Source organism: Mastigoproctus giganteus, chromosome 4 (assembly GCF_048544385.1).
Source record: "Mastigoproctus giganteus isolate SK-2022 chromosome 4, ASM4854438v1, whole genome shotgun sequence".
In the NCBI taxonomy this organism is placed as follows: Eukaryota; Metazoa; Arthropoda; class Arachnida; order Uropygi; family Thelyphonidae; genus Mastigoproctus; species Mastigoproctus giganteus.
The window spans coordinates 42,315,976-42,335,043 of record NC_143578.1 but is presented as its reverse complement, the minus strand read 5'-3'; the positions used below and the strand labels follow the sequence as shown (position 1 = coordinate 42,335,043).

The 19,068-nt window shown below is 34.6% G+C and overlaps 1 protein-coding gene across 1 annotated transcript in view; it reads left to right on the top strand.

Moving 5' to 3' along the window:
• Window positions 1-501: 501 nt before the first annotated feature.
• Window positions 502-19,068, top strand: part of LOC150086667 (uncharacterized) — a 54,619-nt gene continuing 36,052 nt past the window's right edge. The window contains exons 1-3 of the mRNA XM_090371506.1: window positions 502-611; window positions 809-903; window positions 17,428-17,530. Coding sequence (XP_090227632.1) covers window positions 852-903; window positions 17,428-17,530 — 155 coding nt within the window. The 5' untranslated portion in view covers window positions 502-611; window positions 809-851. The remainder of the gene's footprint in view (window positions 612-808; window positions 904-17,427; window positions 17,531-19,068) is intronic.

Sequence of the window (19,068 nt, the reverse complement as noted above, 5' to 3'; positions counted from 1 at the left end):
TAAAAAAAAAAAAGAAGGGAAATAAAGAAAAAAGTAAAGGATCAAAAAAGGTTTCTCACTGCAAAGGAAAAAAATGATGAACATTTTATTAATAGTTCGATTGAAATCATAAACTTGTCCTTTAGTAGCTATAAGTTAAAAATATTGTTACTGCTTTTAATTAACTACAAATAGTTTAAATTTGGTATTCTTTTGTCCTACCTTCTCTCTTTTAATGTACAGCCCCCATTTTAGATTGCTGTTCTAATTATTAATAACTCGTGACCATGTCACTGCAATGTATGCGTTATTTTAAAAAATAAACAAGATTACATAATTTTTAATTCTTTTTTTTTTTTATCCATTGATTGTTTTCATTTATTTATTTTTAAAAGCGTTGTTTGGCCTTGAAAATATTTTTGTTGTAAAAGAATCTCTTAGCTAAATGCCCTGAGTGCGTTCGCGGCGCTTGTTTATTTACATCATTTGACAGTTTAAGTTTGTCAACGCATGCGTGTGTTTCTTGTACATAGTTCAAGGGGTCTAGCAGAGAAATATGTGAAACTTGCTTATTCGAATTTTGTAAAAATAATGAAAATAAATTTCTAGGAGTAGGGAACTCAAATAATAAGGTGTGTATAGCAAAATAAATTATTTTCTATTGCTGTGCTTTAAAAAAAAACAAAAAAAAACACAAAATTCATTTCATGTGCAAATTTATACTCTAAATTTTGTATAAACATGAAAATGGTAGAATTATTTAATCTCAGAAAATAATCGAACTCCCCAGTTATCGTGTGCATTTTTTCTTTACTTATTTTTCATAAAGGTAACAAGCGTAATCTTTAAAGACAAAGGTGAAATTGTTCAGTATGTTTCCAGAAAGCTTGACGGATCCAAGCAGAAAAGTGCTTCATCCAGCAGGTAAAAAAAAAAAAAAATATATATATATATATATATATATATATATATATATATAGTAGGTAATCCTAATTACATTTTAAAGTTTTGTGTATGTGTTTTATAGTTTTGCGTGATATCAGATGTATTTAATAATGTAATACTAATTTACAATTGATTTTAACCCTGAAGTTTGTTTTTTCAAATAAGTTAATGCTTCGTTTTCTCTTATTTGAAAGAAAGACAGTTTATAATTAAAAATTGTGTCAGGCGTTTAAATATTTTTAATATGTATAACGAAAATATGTCGTTAAAAATAAAAAAGGATATTAAATTCGGTTATATACAACGTACGTATCGTTTCCCGTCCAGTACCTAATTTCATACATACCCAAGACTGCAAAATAAAGTTAACATAAATGTCACTGCAAATACTAGAATCTCCGTTATGTTTTTCATATAGGATGTCAAAACTGCATGTAATGATTTTTATAATTATTTATATACAATTATTATAATGTGATACCTTGAATAGGTTTACTTAAAATTTTAATTTGCACCTGTAGTTCGGATGTGAAGGCAAGGAATGTACGCTAATAAATTAATTGTAGAAAAATAAAAACTGTAGTGCAATTTTAATAACATCATTAAAACCGAGTTTATAAAGTAGTAGACTAAAGACGCGAACAGAGACTTTTTGGCATAGGTAGGACGTTTTTAGTAGCAGGAGACAGTATTGCAGTTTAAGAAATCAATATCGTAGTGGCGTAAGGCACTGTCATTCTCCTGAAAATTTAATTGCAAGTACTTTTATTTTTTTTACGAGAATAACAAATGGACACGTTCTGCCAATTTTCAAATGGATTCTTTAATAAGGTTGAAGGTCTGTGATATTTATTTTAATAATAGATAAATATATTGAACTGTTGAAAGGAGAAATGTTTTATAAGGCCTACTTGGTCATCAAGAGTTAGCAGGGGACCTGAAACTGGAAAAATAACCCCATTTTCTTTTTTATAACAGCTAAGACATGTCATTTCCCCTTTTCCCTGCACAGAGCCTATTTCAGCATTCCCACACCCTCAGTACCACCAAGGTCTGGAAGTCTTCTCCTCATGCTTTAGCATGCTAAGCACATATTGTTTTAATACACATTTCTAGTTACAGAGATTTATAACTTTTTAGATGATGATTTAAAAAAGGGACATAAATGGAAAAAAAATTTGTAAGAAAGCTAAATTATTTATTACGAATGCCACATATGAGATCACTGTAGAATTCTCCAAACTTAAATTGTACTTTACGAAGAATATTTCAGAAGTGTTAGTACAGTAAAATTCCATTACAATAAATACTGTTTTACTGATAATTTCACTATAACTAAAACTAAGTCCCAGCCAACTTCTATTTTATGAATGAAAGTTTAGAAGAAAAATTCAGCACAAAAAAAATTATTTTCAAAGTCCACCTATGCCTAAAATGTAATGGTTTATAATAAAAGAAAAAACTTTATTGGAAAATTATGACTAGTGCTGCATAGCCCATATCGTAAATACAAGTATGAGAACATTTGCTTGAATTAAAAAAAATAATAAGTTTTAAAAGGTGCTGCAAAAGAATTTATTATTACACCCTTTACTATGTTTTCTACTTTTTTTTTTTTTTAACCCCTGCAGTACCCACATTTTCGTTTTCACCAAAATCGAATTTTTGTAGTAATGCAAAGAAAAAAACTTAAATATTAAAAACAAAATTTACATTATTATTATTATTAGCTGTATGGTGCAAGGAAGCCTGAGGCTTATGCTGCACCAGCCAAAAAAAAAAATTCCTGAGTTACCCAGCGCGAGAGAGAGAGAGTCAAAAGTAGAAAGGAATCACCAAGAAAGAGAAGAATGATGTTATATATCAATAATAAAATGATGTATTTCATCATTTTATTATTGATTTTAAATTCAATATTTAAGTAAAATAAAGCAGAAATTAGTACTTACATATATTAGAAGAGTGCAGCAGACTTAATTTATGCAAATAATGATTTTATTGAAATAATTTTCAGTGATATTACTAATATTCTTGTAGGCACTGAGAAAACAGGAAATGTAACTTGAAAAATTTTCTTTAGAATCGTAGAATAAAGTCCACCAATATAGAGCTGCAAAGAGAGATACTGACTTACTGGTTTTTTGAGTTATCCCTCTTTTCAAATCATTCTTTCTATATTAAGTAAACTTTATTCTACCATTTTGAAGAAAATTTTTCCAAGCTACTTTTCCTGTTTGGTTGGTGTCAACAAGAATATTGTACATTTCACTCCTCACCTCTACGTGACAGCTATTATAGTTCAGCAACATTCATTAGATCAAAATTTCATTACAATAAAATGATTCATGCATCCTTGAGAAGTTTGTTGTATTGGAATTTTAATGTATTTAATATTGGCAACATGGTATAAGAAAGCAAAACTTATAAAATGTGAACCAAAAAAAAAAAAAAATATATATATATCTTAATTTCCTCATTCCTTCCAATAATTTTTCCCAAGCTTCCTTAAATTTTATTCAAACTACTCACCTTCACAACTTTAGGTGGAAGTTTATTTCAACAATGATTCTCTTTTGCTGAATGCAAATTTCTGCATGCTTATTCTATAGTTATCCTTTTACTGTTTAAATTTATGCCCTCTTATATGTTTCATCTGAGAAAGATAAAGATGCTATCAGCATTAGTTTATTTAACCCTTTTAAAGCTTTATCTACTTCAGTTAGGTCACCACGCAAATGCCCAGTTTTTAGGGACTGCAATTTACAGAACTCATCTTTCCTAGTAAGAATATCCTTTTGTGTCAAAAACTAACCTTGTTACTTTTCTCTGTATTATCCTTTATATTAGATCTCTGTCTTTCCTAAAATGAGGTTTCCAAACCTGTATGCAGTATTTCAGAATATAACCATTGCCTTATACATTGGGATTATCACCTCTTCATCCCTACTGGAAAAGTTCCTGTATATCATTAACAGACCCCAGTGGGCTGTTCTGACAGCCTGTTTGTGGTGCTCAGGTTTGGTACCACTCAAATGGTATATTATTATGGGGTTACTACTACTCAAATGTAGTACCTTGCATTTATCACTGTTAAACCTCAAATGCTATATTCCAGCCCATCTGCTTAGCTTCTATAGATCTCCTTGAAATAGCATACCCAGATTACTCTCATTAATCACTGTGTTTACCTTTGTATCATGAAAAAACTTATACATCAAATTTGAAATACCTACATCATTATCATTAAAGCAGTAAGAGGTCCATACTGACCCCTATGGAACTCTGCTCATCACATTAATTCATGAAGAGCAGTGGTCATTTATAACCATTCTTTATCTCCTACTGATTAACCTCCCTTTATCCATCATAGTAACTTGCCCCTATATTTGTCCAATCCATGCGATACAGTATTAAAGGCTTTACTGAAATCTAAGTATATGAATTCAAAGTTATTCTTTGCATCCAGTCCCTTTGTAAAAATCTTGGATTACCTAATCATATTTGTTAACTATGATCTCCCTTATCAAGATCTCCCTCTTATCCAGATGATCTTGAATTACTTCTTTAACTGTTAATTACATTATTTTCCCTGGCTTAAAGATTTAACTTGCAAGTCTTTATGTACCCACTTCACCTTTTGAACCACTCCTGTGAATAGGAAGGTACATTTGTGCATCTCTGGTCTAGTGGGTACTTCCTCTGAATATAAAGATGCTGTGAATTTATGATGGCTAAAGGTTTAACTACCTTCTTTTATAGCTTTCCTTTTTTAGCTGCAGCAATTTCTCTTTTGTCTTACTTTCTGTGATTGTAGAATCATTTAACTCCCAACCAACATTAGGTCAACTTTAAAAAGTTCTTCATGTGTGAATGTAGTTGCAAAATATTTATTCAGTTTATCAGCAATCTGTACATGCAGGGTCATGAGTAGTGATACTATTCTTATCCAGTGGACCAATGTAATTCATCCTTTCCTTATAGTGTTAACATACACAAAGGATGGCTTGCTATTTTTCTTTGCACGCTTAGCCAAAGACTTTTTATAATCTGTCTTAGTTTGCCTAACTCCCTGAGTAACTTGATTATATACTAGTTTGTGACATCCATTTAGGTCTAAACCTGTAGTAATATCTCTTAGTTGGTATAAAACACTTAGTGGCCTATATGGTTATTTATTTTTCATTTGAAGTGTTCTTTTCCATGTAATTGTACAAATAATACACACAGCATAATATAGTCTTAGGTGATAATACTGTATAAATAATAATAACAACAATCATGACAGTAAGTGGGTCCAGTATTTGCCTCTTGTTAGGAATGGTCACAGTTTAAATCCTTTTACATTATGGAGGAATTTTAAGGCCTGTTCAATCCAACCCTTCGCCCAAATTTAGAGAGAGGGATCCACCCTATTCCTACAAATGCATCTTTGTCCCTAGTTTTTTTCCTGTTGTCATTACTTCAATCATTTGTAAATGGAGAAATTCATGGACAGAAAATTTAGGCTATCTCAAAACTTCCATCCCGAATAGCATTAGCAGTAGCAAACGAGGCAAGAAAGCAAGCTTATATGGTATCAGCAAAAAAAAAAAAAATTATATCTCCCATTTCACCTATTATTTGCCCTCCAATACTTTGTCTGCTTCTTCCTTAAATTTATTTACACTATCAACTTCCATAGCAACAGATGGAAGGTTGATCCAGCAGTCAACCACCCGATGGCCAAAGGCAAACTTCCACACATTTATTCTGCAACCATCCGTCTTCAGTTTGAATTTGTGTCCCCTCATGTGTGTGGTTTGAGCAAAAGGAAGAATTCCATCAGCATTGAACTCACTCAATCCATTCAATGCCTTAAACACCTCAATGAGATCACCTTGCAGGTGCCTAGTCTCCAGACACTGCAATATGCAGAACTGAAGCTTTTCTTGGTAAGATCACCCCTTTGTTCTCCTCACCAATTTCATTGCCCTTCTCTGTACTTGTTCCAACAGCTCCACATCCTTCCTAAAATGAGGCCTCTAGCCCTGTATGCAGTACTCAAGATGTGACCTGACCATTGCCTAATACAATGGGATAATCACCTCCTTATCTCTGCTAGCAAAATTCCTGTATATCATTGACAAAACTCCACAAGCTGTTCTGGCAGGCTGTCTGCATTGCTCAGAGAACTTCATATCTGACTGCACAATTACTCCCAGGTCTTTTGCATTTTTCATTACCTGTGTGTAGTCCCACACAGTTGGTACGTTACTCCGGGATTACTACTGCCCATATGCAGTACTTTGCATTTATCAATGTTAAACCTCAATTGCCATTTCTGAGCCCACTGCCTAACATTTCTAGATCCTCTTGCAGTAGCATACTGTCATTAACCACCCTGCCAACCTTTGTGTCATCTATGAACTTGAATATTAAGCCTCATATGCCTTATCTATATTTATCAATGATATCAATATCATTAATAAATATGGAAAACAACAATGGGCCCAACACTAAAACCTGGGGGACTCCACTAATACCACTCTCTTCTCCCACTCAACCATCCTTTTATCTATAGTAGCAACTTGCGCTTAATGCCACACTGTTCCAATTTCTACTGCAGTCTTCCATGTGCAACAGTATCAAAAGCATTTCCTGAAATGCAAGAATATGATATCAAAATTATTTTTTGCATCCAGTTCCTTTGTAACCACATCGTAGTATCTAAACAAATTGGTAAAACCAGATTTTCCCTTAACCCTCCCATGTATTAGAACCTATAGTACTTAGTACCGTGCTTGGGTTGGAGGTTGAGAAGATGAAAGAAGATATTTGTTGACATTGGACTTGAACTTCTGTAGACTGTAATTTTCAGGAAATACGTATGAAGGAAGGTTATTCCAGAAAACGGCATTTGAATGAATAAACGAGGAAGATGAAAAGTTGGTTCTGGGAATCTGAAGTTAGACGGTAAATGGATGTTGGCAGGTGGTTGCACATCTTGGAACTGTTTTGAAAGAGAGAGCGGGAATTATATATTCAGAAGAACAGTGCCCCTGGAAGTATCTGTAGAAGAGGCATGCAGCAGAAACAGTACGTCTATGAGACAGCGAGTGGAGAGACTCTGTTAGAGATGAATCATAAATTAACCTAACCGCCCTCTTCTGAAAGGAATCAAGAAGCCTGAGAGAGGTTTTGCGGACACCACCCCAGATGTGGGAACAATATTCAATGGTAGGGTGGATTTGCAATTTATACAGAGTGAGCAGCTGTTTGGAAGAAAACTAATTCCAAGAGCGAAAGAGAAAACCAAGTTTTTTAGATGCAGAGGAAGCAATATTTGTAATGTGCTTGTGCCAAGAGAGATTAGAAGTCAGGGCAATCCCCAAAAAAGATATATCATTTCGCCTAGAAATTGGAGTGTCACCAAAGATAAGCATAGGAGCAGAAGAATCCTTTTTGCGAGACATAAGAGAAGACTGAGTTTTCGAAGAGTTGAAATTAACTAAGTTGTCTTTGCCCCACTGGAGAATTACCTGAAGTTCGGCATTTAAGGAATTGGTAGCAGATTTTCGAGAAGTTGAAGCTGATTGAGCAGGGCAAGATTTCTCAAAATGGAAAGTGGAATGCAATGTGCTATCATCAGCAAAACTATGGATAGGATTTCCAGTCAATGGAAGAAGGTCATTAATATACAAGAGGAAAATAGTGGGGGAAAGAACTTGGGGGACACCGGCATTAGTGGAGAAGTTAGAAGACAGAGAGCCATCTACCATCACCCTCAGTGAGCGATCAGAGAGAAAACTGGATTGATTTGATTTAAGAATTCTTGGCGCAAGAGCTACTGCGGCTAAAATGCACCTGTAAGATTTCATATAACGGTTTTGTTCTAATTTGTATATTGCTGCTAATAATTTCCAAGAGTAACAGAGAATGACTACAGCTTGCTTTAGAGATAATATTTAGTTTTATATTTGATTATAGTAAATTATTTTCTTGACGATAAAACTGGATAACCAATTACAAAAAACAGTTGGCAAACCATAAGATGGAAGCTTGTTTAGAAAACCTTTATGCCAGACATGATTGATAGCCTTTGAGATGTCAAGAGCAACTACTTGTGTTTCACTGAACCTTTCCATTGAATTAGTCCATAAATGGGTAACATAAGCCAGAAAATCACCAGTGGATAGACACTGACGGAATCCATACTGGCGATCTTTGATCAAACGGAAGGTTTCCAGCTAGTTTAAGAGTTGCTGGTTAATTGATTTCTCCATTACTTTAGAAAGAGTAGAAGTAATTGCAATGGGACGATAATTGGATGGGAGGGATTTGTCACAGTTTTTGGGAACTGGCTGGATATAAGCAAATTTTCAAGCAGAAGGAAAAACACCTTTGGAATAAGAAAACAAAAAAAGGCGACATAGAACAGGAGTAAATTCAGGAGCACAGGTTTTGAGAACAAGTGGAGAAATACCATCGGGACCTGGAGCTTTCTTAGCATCAAGATTTTGACGGAAGACCACAGGAGGCATTGAATGGAGTGTGTTGGGAATGGTGGGAGGTGTTTTACCAAGATCATTAATACATGAGTTGGAAGAAAAATGGGATGCTAGCAGGTCAGCTTTATCCTTGGCTGAAATGACAACAGAACCATCTGGTTTGGACAGAGGTGGGAGTAGAGATGGGCAAAAGTTGCAGCCAATAGCTTTGGCAAGAGACCAGAATGCTCGGCTATCATTAGGGCAAGAAGCAAGTTTTCTACTCTTAGGCTGTTCAAACTCTAGTTTGGACTGATTAATAACTGCTTTACAATTGTTGCGAGCTTTGGTGTAGGCAGAAAATGAAACTGAAGAATTAGAAACAAGCCAATTACGATATGCAACGTTCTTCTCTTGAACAGCCTTAGCACATTTATTGGAAAACCAAGGTTTAGATAAAGGACGAGATTTTAAAGTGGAGTGTGGGATAAAGGATTCCATTCCTGCAAGAATAATTTCACTAACATGATCTGATCAAACGTTGACATCTAAAGTTTTGAAACAGTGATCCGACCAAGGAAAAGAAGAAAAGAAATCTCGCAGGTCATCCCATTTTGCATTCTTGTAATGCCAAACAACATGAGGTTGGGCATAGCCATGAGATAAAGGCTCCATTGGAGAAGAGACAATCACCAAGTTGTGATCTGAAGTGCCTAAAGGACATATCACTTTGACCGTGTACTTAGAAGGGTTGTTTGTGTTTTTGCAATTACTAATGACCTTGCACAAATGTGCAAGGTCATTAGTAATTGCAAAAGCCTCAGCATCTCGACCAGCTGGGTCGGTGTGACTGGAAAACGGAAGCCAGCCTGAGTTGTGAACATTAAAATCACCAAGGAAAATTACTTCACTGTTAGGAAAGTTGGACTGGAGAAAGTCAAGTTGCAAAGAGAGGAAGTCAGAGTTCCAAGTGATTAATGGAGTTGGGAGAACGGTAGAGACAACAGATGAATTTGACACAATGAGGTAGAGAGATTTTAAGGCAGAGAAGATCAAAGAGAGGAGATTACAAATTGCCAAGTCTCTGACAGGGAATATCAGAATGGACATATGCACAAGTACCACCTCTGAGGCGAAAGGAATCATACAGCAAATAATTTGGGCATCTGAGATGAGCAGTAGTTGAATCAACCGATAACTGAGATTCTGTCAGAAAAAGTACATGGGGTTTGACAGACTGCAAGTGGAAATGGACATCGTTGAGATTAGAATTGAGACCACGTATATTTGCAAAATGAATTAAGAAGTGTTTAGGAGGTTTAGATCTTTTCGCAGATAATCTTGCTCTATTAGTTTGACAATTCATGGTGTATTCAATGGTAAGAAAAAGTGGGTGAGACATGCTGTATGAAGTAATGAAATTTTTGGATATGGCATACACATGATAAGAATATACCCAGATCCTTGGCATAACATGGCCTCGACAATGTCCCCCGCATACACACTACTTGGACTCCCTCCAGTCACTATCTGGCAGAGTAGAGGTAGCAAGATTATACATTAGCTGATCCGGAAGCCTACTAGAGAGTTACCAATATGTTCGGTCCAGTGTACTAACTAGCGGCCAGCCTGTGAACACCATTTTAGAGCTGTAACCTTGAAATGTAAGGAATATTGGATCTCGCCACGATGTTCATCATTACCTCAAAAGGCATCAATCATACTGCATGATGGAAGAGATGGGGAAGGGTTGACCGGAACTTAGCTCTAGAGACTAAACATGGATTCCACCACTTCAAGCCCCCAATAAGCAAAGTGGTGGTATTGCACTGGTTGATGAGAGTCATCTACCACCTAGTACTGCCTGGTAACATAGAGGGGCAGCATTCCTCCATTTGGTGTAGGCGCCACACCTCGACCCCTGCTTACGTTGGTTCACACCTGGGTGGTCACCCACCATGTACTTGTGCATGTAGGTTATACCCAGGATTACTAACAGTCCCACCATTGAGAAGGTGGAAGCAGAGGATCTGGCTGTCACAGACCGTCCGGACTTTGCCAAAATTGGGTCCACTTGACTTGAGTGTCACCCGAATATCAGTTCCATCAGCGTTTTAGACTCCTAGGTAGCAAGTACAGCTTGTCTGGCATATCTGAGAGAATGTCTGTGGCAACCTCAATTGCAGCCTTGTCTAGATAATCCTGCATTACTTCTTTTAACAGTGATGCCATTATTTTCCCTGCAACAGAAGTTAAACTAACAGTTCTGTAATTACTTGTGTCACAGTTTGATCCCCCTCTGTGAATTGGGGATACATTCCCACATCTGCAATCATCCATGGGATATCCCCTGAATCCAAGGATGCTCTCATAATTATGGCTAAGGATTTGATTACTACCTTTGCTGCCTCCCTTAATATAATTGGATAGATCCCATCCACCCTAGGTACCTTTCTTATGTTTAACTTCAACCATTTCTCTTTCACTTTCCTCACAGTTATTACAAAATCGTTTAGCTCCCTGTTAGAGTTGTTCTTCCTTCTGATGTTTACATATGTAAAGAAGTCTTTGTTGTTTTTTTTTACATCCTTCACCAAAGATTTCTTATAATCTGCCTTCGCTTGCCTGACCTCATTTGTGACTTGGTTTATGTCTCCCATAGGCTTCTGTATTGCCTGAGAATTTATATGCATCCATACATTTTTCTTATCTGCCATGAGTTTATCGGTTCATCTGGCATCCATTTAGGCCTATACCTTCAATAGTATTTCTTAGTTAGTATGAAAAGCCTAGTAGCTTCTATGATTAATTCCTTGCATGCTTTCCATTCAGAATTTGTTGATGGTAATATCATTAGTTGGTCTCACTGTATAGAATTTAAAAACTGTCTTGAGACCACTGTAATCACCTTTGCAAAAGCAACAACCCCTCCCTTTATCCTTGATGGTAGTTACATGTTTAAGTAAATCTCAAATCAATGGACTGTGATCACTGCCACCCAGTGGTTCCTTTATATGCAGATTCTTAATGCATGAATAATCACTGATCGAGATAATAAACAGATCAAGAGTACTGCCTCTCTTGTTGCCTCGCTAATATGCTGCTGTAGAAAACAGTCAACACAAATTCTTTTGCTATTGTTATAAAGATAATTTTCTTATGTTATCTATAGATGAATTCTTGGAAAAACTAAATTGTTGCTGTTGGTATTTGAAAGGTATATGGTCATATTTGGCATAGTCTTTTTAAGTGAATCTCTTTCCTGTTTGCCTTTTTCCTTATGCAGTTACTGAGCTTCTTTAGTTGCCTACTACATATGCTGGGAGCTGGCTCTTCAAACTTTATATATAAGGCAGTGCCCAGATCTCTAGACAAGATAACATTTCTTTATTTGGAATAACCTTAATTTCTATCCTTTAGTGGCACAAGCATATTATAGGCCAACTAATTCCATGTTTTAGAGCAATCCTCTGTGTTGTGCATATTTCCTCAAAATTATAACTTTACAAGTATTAAAGTCTGATGTTAACCTACCCTTGAACCCTTCCTCAATATTGGAGTACTTATATTTCCACAATATACAAGTTTCAGTGGCATTACATGTTGTTTGGATTACCATTATCCAATGGTAATCTAAACACATTTCATTTACTATTGCTGTTGAATTTTCCTACATTCAATATTATTGAATTGTTTGGTACGTTACGTAATGCTTGTTATAGCTCATTCTAGTAAAACAGTCTTGTTACAATACTATCTGTATTTCCAATTATCCAGTTTAGCCAAAGGTTGGCAGAGTTGTTAACGACAGTAATGACAGTATGCTACTCCAACTGGATCTAGATAAGTTGGGAAAATGGGCTGAGAAGTGGCAACTGGAGTTTAACATTGACAAATGCAAAGTACTGCATATGGGTAGCAATAACCAAAGAGAAACATACCAACTGGGTAGTACTACACTCAGGGAAGTGGAAAGTGAAAAAGACCTGGGGATAATTGTGCAGCCAAATATGAAGTTTGCTGATCAGTGCAGGTGGGCTGCCATGGCAGGTCATGGAATCTTGTCAATGATATATAGGAATTTTGCTAGCAGGGACAGGGAGGTGATAATCCCATTATACAAGGCAATGGTCAGGCCACACCTAGAGTATTGTGTACAGGTCTGGAGGCCTCATTTTAGGAAGGATGTAGAGTTGCTAGAATGAGTACAAAGAAGGGCAACAAGATTGGTGAGGGGAACAAAGGGGTGCTCTTACCAAGAAAGGCTTAAGTTCTGCAAATTGCTGTACCTGGAGAGTAGGCACCTGCGAGGTGATCTGATTGAGTGAGGTGTATAAGGCTTTGAATGGGTTGAGCAAGCTGAATGCTGATGGGATTCTTCGTCTTGCTCAGACTAAGAACCTGAGGGGGCACAGTTTCAAATTGAGGAAAGATAGTTGTAGAATAGATGTGCGGAAATTTGCCTTTAGCCAGCTGGTAGTTGATTGGTGGAACAGGCTTCCATCTTTTGTTGTGGAAGCTAATAGCCTAAATAAATTTAAGGCTGAGCTGGACAGGCATTTAGAACAAATGGAGGGATGAAATGTGAGTGTTTTTTTTTTTTTTTTTGGCTGATGCTACATAAGCTTGCTTTCTTGCATCGTATGTAGTAGTAGTATGCCTCTACTAATGCTAATGCTAACTCTTTGTCAGTTATGTGGTATCTGACGTTCCTTTCCCTCCCACCTTGTTATTTATTAAAATTTATGAATGAAATTGTATCCTCTCACGTATCTTTTTTCACCAACTTTTTTTCAAAATAGTATTTTCTATTTTTGTTTCAATTTACCACAAATTAAGAGAGATTAATTGTTTGTTTATTTGATGTCTAATAGATGCCACGAGAGTAATGGTGTCTATTTCTTGTAATTAGTTGTGGAATGTACAAACAACCCACGTGTAGCAAATTTTATTTATCCCACCACCTTCTGGTTATGTGTATGGATGAAAACTATGCAGAAATAAAGGCAGTATTTCTGTATAGTTTTATGAAAATTACTTTTGTTTTCTTTTCAAGGGCACTTTGCAGACGAAAAACTGGAAGATTGGGGGGAGTTTAATTTAATAGAAGATGAATAAAAAAACGTATACAGCACTCAGAAATTTCAAGTAATGAAAAATAGAATAAATTATATAACTCATAATAAATAAAACGCTAATTTAAATTTAACAAAAAAAGAAAAAATTAATTTTTTTATAATAGAAACAGAATTGGAGTCCAATAGATACTCCATGTTCCTTTTAGGAGTGCAGCCACTAGAAGTACTCATTAGTTACAATGAAAAATAGTTCATTAATTATGCTTAAAATTTCAGAAAATGTTGCTAAGATAAAATAGAAACATCAAACTATTGATCATTGCCAAATTTAAGTTTGTGGAAGCTTTCATTGCATGAAACTTGTGCATTACTACAACACAGCAAACTAACCAAATATTTATGAAAAACACTTTGAAATTAAAGTGAAAAAATAAATTGCTATTAATTCTGCTTATATATATATATGAAGTATTGTTAATATGTAATTATTCATCCCTGTTTTCCGAGGTTGGTCATCTTAACATTTTCTACGTGAAAATACTGCATGACTCAAATACAAAAATAGATGGCACCACATTATTTCATGTGCTCATCTGTTAATGTGATAATTTTTTTTTACTTATGAATAATCTTCCATGCATATTACCAACAGCATATGTGTTGTTATTGAGAAATAACACTTTTGAATTAATGCTTTTTAAATTCATTAAGGAATAAAACAGTCACCATGGACCAACATATAGTATTTCACCTGATATAGTTATAGACAGCACGCAACTCATCCAATTATGTTAATCAATGCCCCCCCCCCTCCTTTTGCAGATTTGAAAACTGTGATATCTGGCTTGTTTTTTTTATCCTGCTTATCAGTTTACTGTCATCGTGCACACTAGATGTCAGAAAAGCAGTGCTTCACTATGTGAACTACCAACGGTACACGACACTACACACATACGAAACCCATACACCTTTAAACTTCTGGCATTGACAGTGTTCTGTTTCACACCCACAATGTGTACTATGCGGAGATGGGGGGAAAACCCCTGTGCCATTTGACACCAAACACACTCCACTCTACACTATGTGAACTACACTTGGCTGAACATAGTGGAGTAATATGAACAATATTGCTTGCCCTCTCAGTTACCCTCAGTTTGTACAGAGTGAACAACAATACAAACAGATAAAAGAGCAACACACAGAAGCATAAAGATACAATTAAGAAAGTACAAATAATAACCACCACTAATTTCAAATCAAGAACTCACAATAGATGTTGTCCTGCACACGTTATGCAATACCACTGTTAGGTTAATGTAATCACTTTCATCTTTTTATTAATGTTTAAATATTTTATGTACTATCTAAATTTCTAAAGTACCTTTCCCTTTGCAAGCACAAACTTTAATTTCGTGTATTCTTAACTTAGGCTAAATTGAACAGCCTTGTTAAGAAATTTACATTAAAGGTGAAAGTGTAATTTTATCACTTGTAGCCATATATGAAATTTCTGAATTCTGGTTGTTTGACTTTTGGACTTCAGGGCATTATTTCTATATTTCTGTTCTATTAAGATGGTATTGTCTCCCACACATAAGAACTTTCTAGTAGTTACTACTACATTTTTTGGCATGTGGATGTGTATAAAATTTCTAATAAGTCATAATTGACTATCAATCTACATGTTTAATAGTTGCTTTCACAATCTGTTCTGTAACAAATTCAACATAATTTTCTTTATGGTATATGGTATTCAATAATTTGATCACATGGCTGGTCTTGCAAATAATCTCCCATAAGACAAAATACTTGTTTTTCCCATAACACTGGTATTTTTTTTTTTTTTTTTTCCCAGCATCATCTCACCTCTCTCTGATAAAGTACTGTTTTGAAAAGTCTCCTGTCACTTTGCAGATGGCAGTTTTATGAAATTGTGTAGAAATTATTATTTACAAGAAAAATCTTACCCTTACTCTTCATGTTACTTCTTATTTTAATATTATTATTATTATTATTATTAGCCATATAGTGCAAGGAAGCCTGAGGCTTATGCTGCACTGGCCAAAAAAATTTCCGAGTTACCCTGAGAGAGAGAGAGAGAGAGAGAGAGAGAGAGAGAGAGAGAGAGAGAGAGGGGGGGGGGAGGAATCATCAAGAAAGAGAAGAATGATGATATCCAGCTCAGGACCCTGGGTGTGCTAAGCCCATACTTACCAGATGTGAGCCCCTTTGGCATTTAAATATTGCCAAAGGTTACCACTCTTGTTTTGTTTTTAAATTGCTTCATTTAATTTGTTAAAATTTCTTAATGTATTTATTAATAGGCAATGTTCAACAATTTTTGTTCTATTAAGATGGTTGTGTTACCCACACATAAGCACTTTCTAGTCACTACTACTACATTTTTTGGCATGTGGCTATGTAAAATTTCTAAAAAACATCATTTACTATCAAAATACATGTTTAATAGTTGCTTTCACAATCTGTTTCTATAGAAATTCAACATAATTCTTTTAATGTATATTATCCAACAATTTTATCACGTCTGGTCTTGCAAATAAAAACTAGTATCTGTTATTTAATCTCCCAAAAGACAAAACAATGGTTTTTCCAATAACTCTACTTAATTGTTTTTTGGCTGTTAGAAAAAATGGATTGTGGTTGGTTGATTGTTGGAACAAACTTTGGCTAAAATCTATTATTTGGGTACCACTTGTCTCTGCACAGTGGGTGTGGTCGTAGAATGGAGTGAGTACAGTCAAGTTATGTGATTGGGTTATTATTGTGAATGCATTTTGTTTCTGATTGTTTTGTGTCATCGAGGAGGGACAGGTGCTTAGCTTAGGTAGGTAGGGTGTTTATCCTCCCCATCCTGTTGTTTTAAAATTGGAAAACAAGTTCCTGATTTTAAAACAGCAGCAAGTTGGGGGGGGGATAAACATCCTAGGCATGTCAACCTAAGAGGACAGGGGTGGGGGGAAACAGTTAGTGGCACCTGCCAATCATTGCTCTCTTCCTGACTTTTAGTCAAAGTATGGAGAGGTAGCCAACATCTGAATTTTTACCCAAACTTCCATCTGTGGATGTGGATAGTATAGGCTTGCTTTCTTGCATCATTTTCTGCAACTAATACTAATTGAGGTACATCCTAATTACCTTTAATGCACCTAATTTTGTTCATATAAAATGAGGTGAACTAATTTAGAATAAGGTTTTAACATTCAAAATCGAAAAATAAATAAGTATAAAATTCTTAACATTAACTATTTTACAAGCCCCTTTTATTCACTATTTTGAAACTGCTAATTTAAAAATGTTACATAGAAAATTAAATTTTTATATATAGTGTGACACAAAATCAGTTTACTAAAAATGTTTGCATTTTGCAATTAAATATCAAAGCATTTTGATAGTAACCTCGACTTTTTATGATTTATATTGGCGATAAGTCTCATATTCTTGCATTCAAAATGCAGATAACTAATTACATACTTAAACCTGCATTTAAACGTGAATTAGTGCTAAACCAGTGCATTTAGGCAGCACAGACATAACTATGTATTTGAATATCTTGATAATTTGCCATTATGTGACACATGATGTGAATTCAACTGGATCATGTTGCTACTCATAGTCATCAGAAACTGAATAACATGTTTAGTGTTTTTTGGACTCAGTAGCCCTTTGTCTCCTGAACACTTCACTTCACATTCATGGAACTTTTCTCTTGGGATATGTTAAAAAACCTGTATCATTCGGTGATCTTAGACTTAATTATCTGGTGACTGCCAGCAGTACTAGCTGCTATCAGAAATTGAACTGATGAAGCATTTGGAGCACTATATTGTAGTTCATAGAAAGTTTTTCTCATTTTTCAACTGACTTTTGTGTCACACCATACAAAGAAATGCATTAAATAATAATGGCTATATATATATATATATATATATATGATTTAGTAAAAGCTGGTAATGTGAGAGTCATCCAACATAAAGGGCAACTTCTTGAAAAAACTACTGAATGCAAAGAATCGCAAGAAGGAATTATCAATGCAAGAATCAGGTATTTGACTCTTTTATAGGAAATAATATAGAAATCTGTCCAAATGATAAGAATTATGGGTTATGGCAAATCTTCTTTATGAAAACAATGGGTAGCCAGGTCGAATGCCATATACTATCAAATAAACTTTGTACTTATTGATTAAATAATAATTAATTTCTTACATTATTTTAAAGTAAATTTATTTTGCACCAATTTTCCCTGAAATCTACTTAAAAATATATATATTTTTTTATTTGTTTTTGCCATGAATGAAAAAAATGCACTCCCTATGCATTTCTATTTGTAGTTTGAAAAAAAATTGAAAACACTATTTATTAAAAAGTTTCATTATTATAAAAGCTGATTGATTTTTATTTAGTCAGTTATTTATTTTTATTTTTTTCTGTTGTTATCTTTCTTTCAATATCTTTCTCTCTAGTTAGAATCTGATTTGTTTAAACTTTTTTTTTTTCTAAAATATAGTATTTCCTCTAACCTTGATTATGTGATATGTAGTAACAGTTTCCCCTTCCCCTATAATTCCATGTCTTTCTGTGGTCATAATCTCCAAACTGAGCAGTTGTGCCATGCATAGGCATTAAAGCTCAGAAATATTAGAATTATTAATAAACTAGGAAGCTTTCTTATTAGTGTAATTTGATCTTTATTCCATAGATATGACTACATTCTATTTAGTCAATTTCATAGTCATTATTTGTTTATGATTTAAATTATCCAGAATAATCATAGAAATTATGCCTGTGTCTCCTCCTCCCATTTATACATATATTTAATTATATCTTTTTTTTTTTTTTTAAGAACCCTATTCCCAAAGTAAGGGTAGGAAAGAAAGAGTTACTCTGCAATTGCTAACATAGGTATTGAAGTTCAAGGGTTCAGTAATATAAGAGAAAAACACTACACTACATTTATAAACAGAGAATAAGATTTAATAGAAAATTGACTGCTCCAAGGAGCTTAAAAGGCTGTGGAATTGAAATCTAAAACTTCCCCAGAGATCAGCAAAATGTGAAAAAAACTTGGTATTGCTTGGACTTTCCTTCTCAAGTAATGCCCATATATCCAAAATATACTTTCATTTTTATACAGAATGGTTCATAACTTGGGCTGCTTCCAGAATTGATTTAGGGCCTGAAAACACATGAAAAAGGTTCATATTAATGCATTTGATTATGAACAGTTATGCAGTTGTGGCTGTTCGAATTTAAAAATATGGCTGTGGAATTTCGACAAGAGAAAATAGCAAAAAAATAAATAAGAATAAGCAAATGTACCTATTATGAATAAAGCATTTTACTAGATATGTGTTTGCTTATTCTTATTTTTTACCATTGCGAACTCCATAGCCATTTTTAAAATTCAGCCGTAGCTCCATAACCTTTCAGAATAGGACATACTTATTTTTATTTTTTTGTTTTTTACAGGTCCTGAATTGATCCTGAAAGTATTGCCCACATTTTATGAAACATCTGTATATTGAATTCCCTCTGTCTGTATGTATGTATGTTGGTTGGGGTTGCTGTGGAAATGTAATT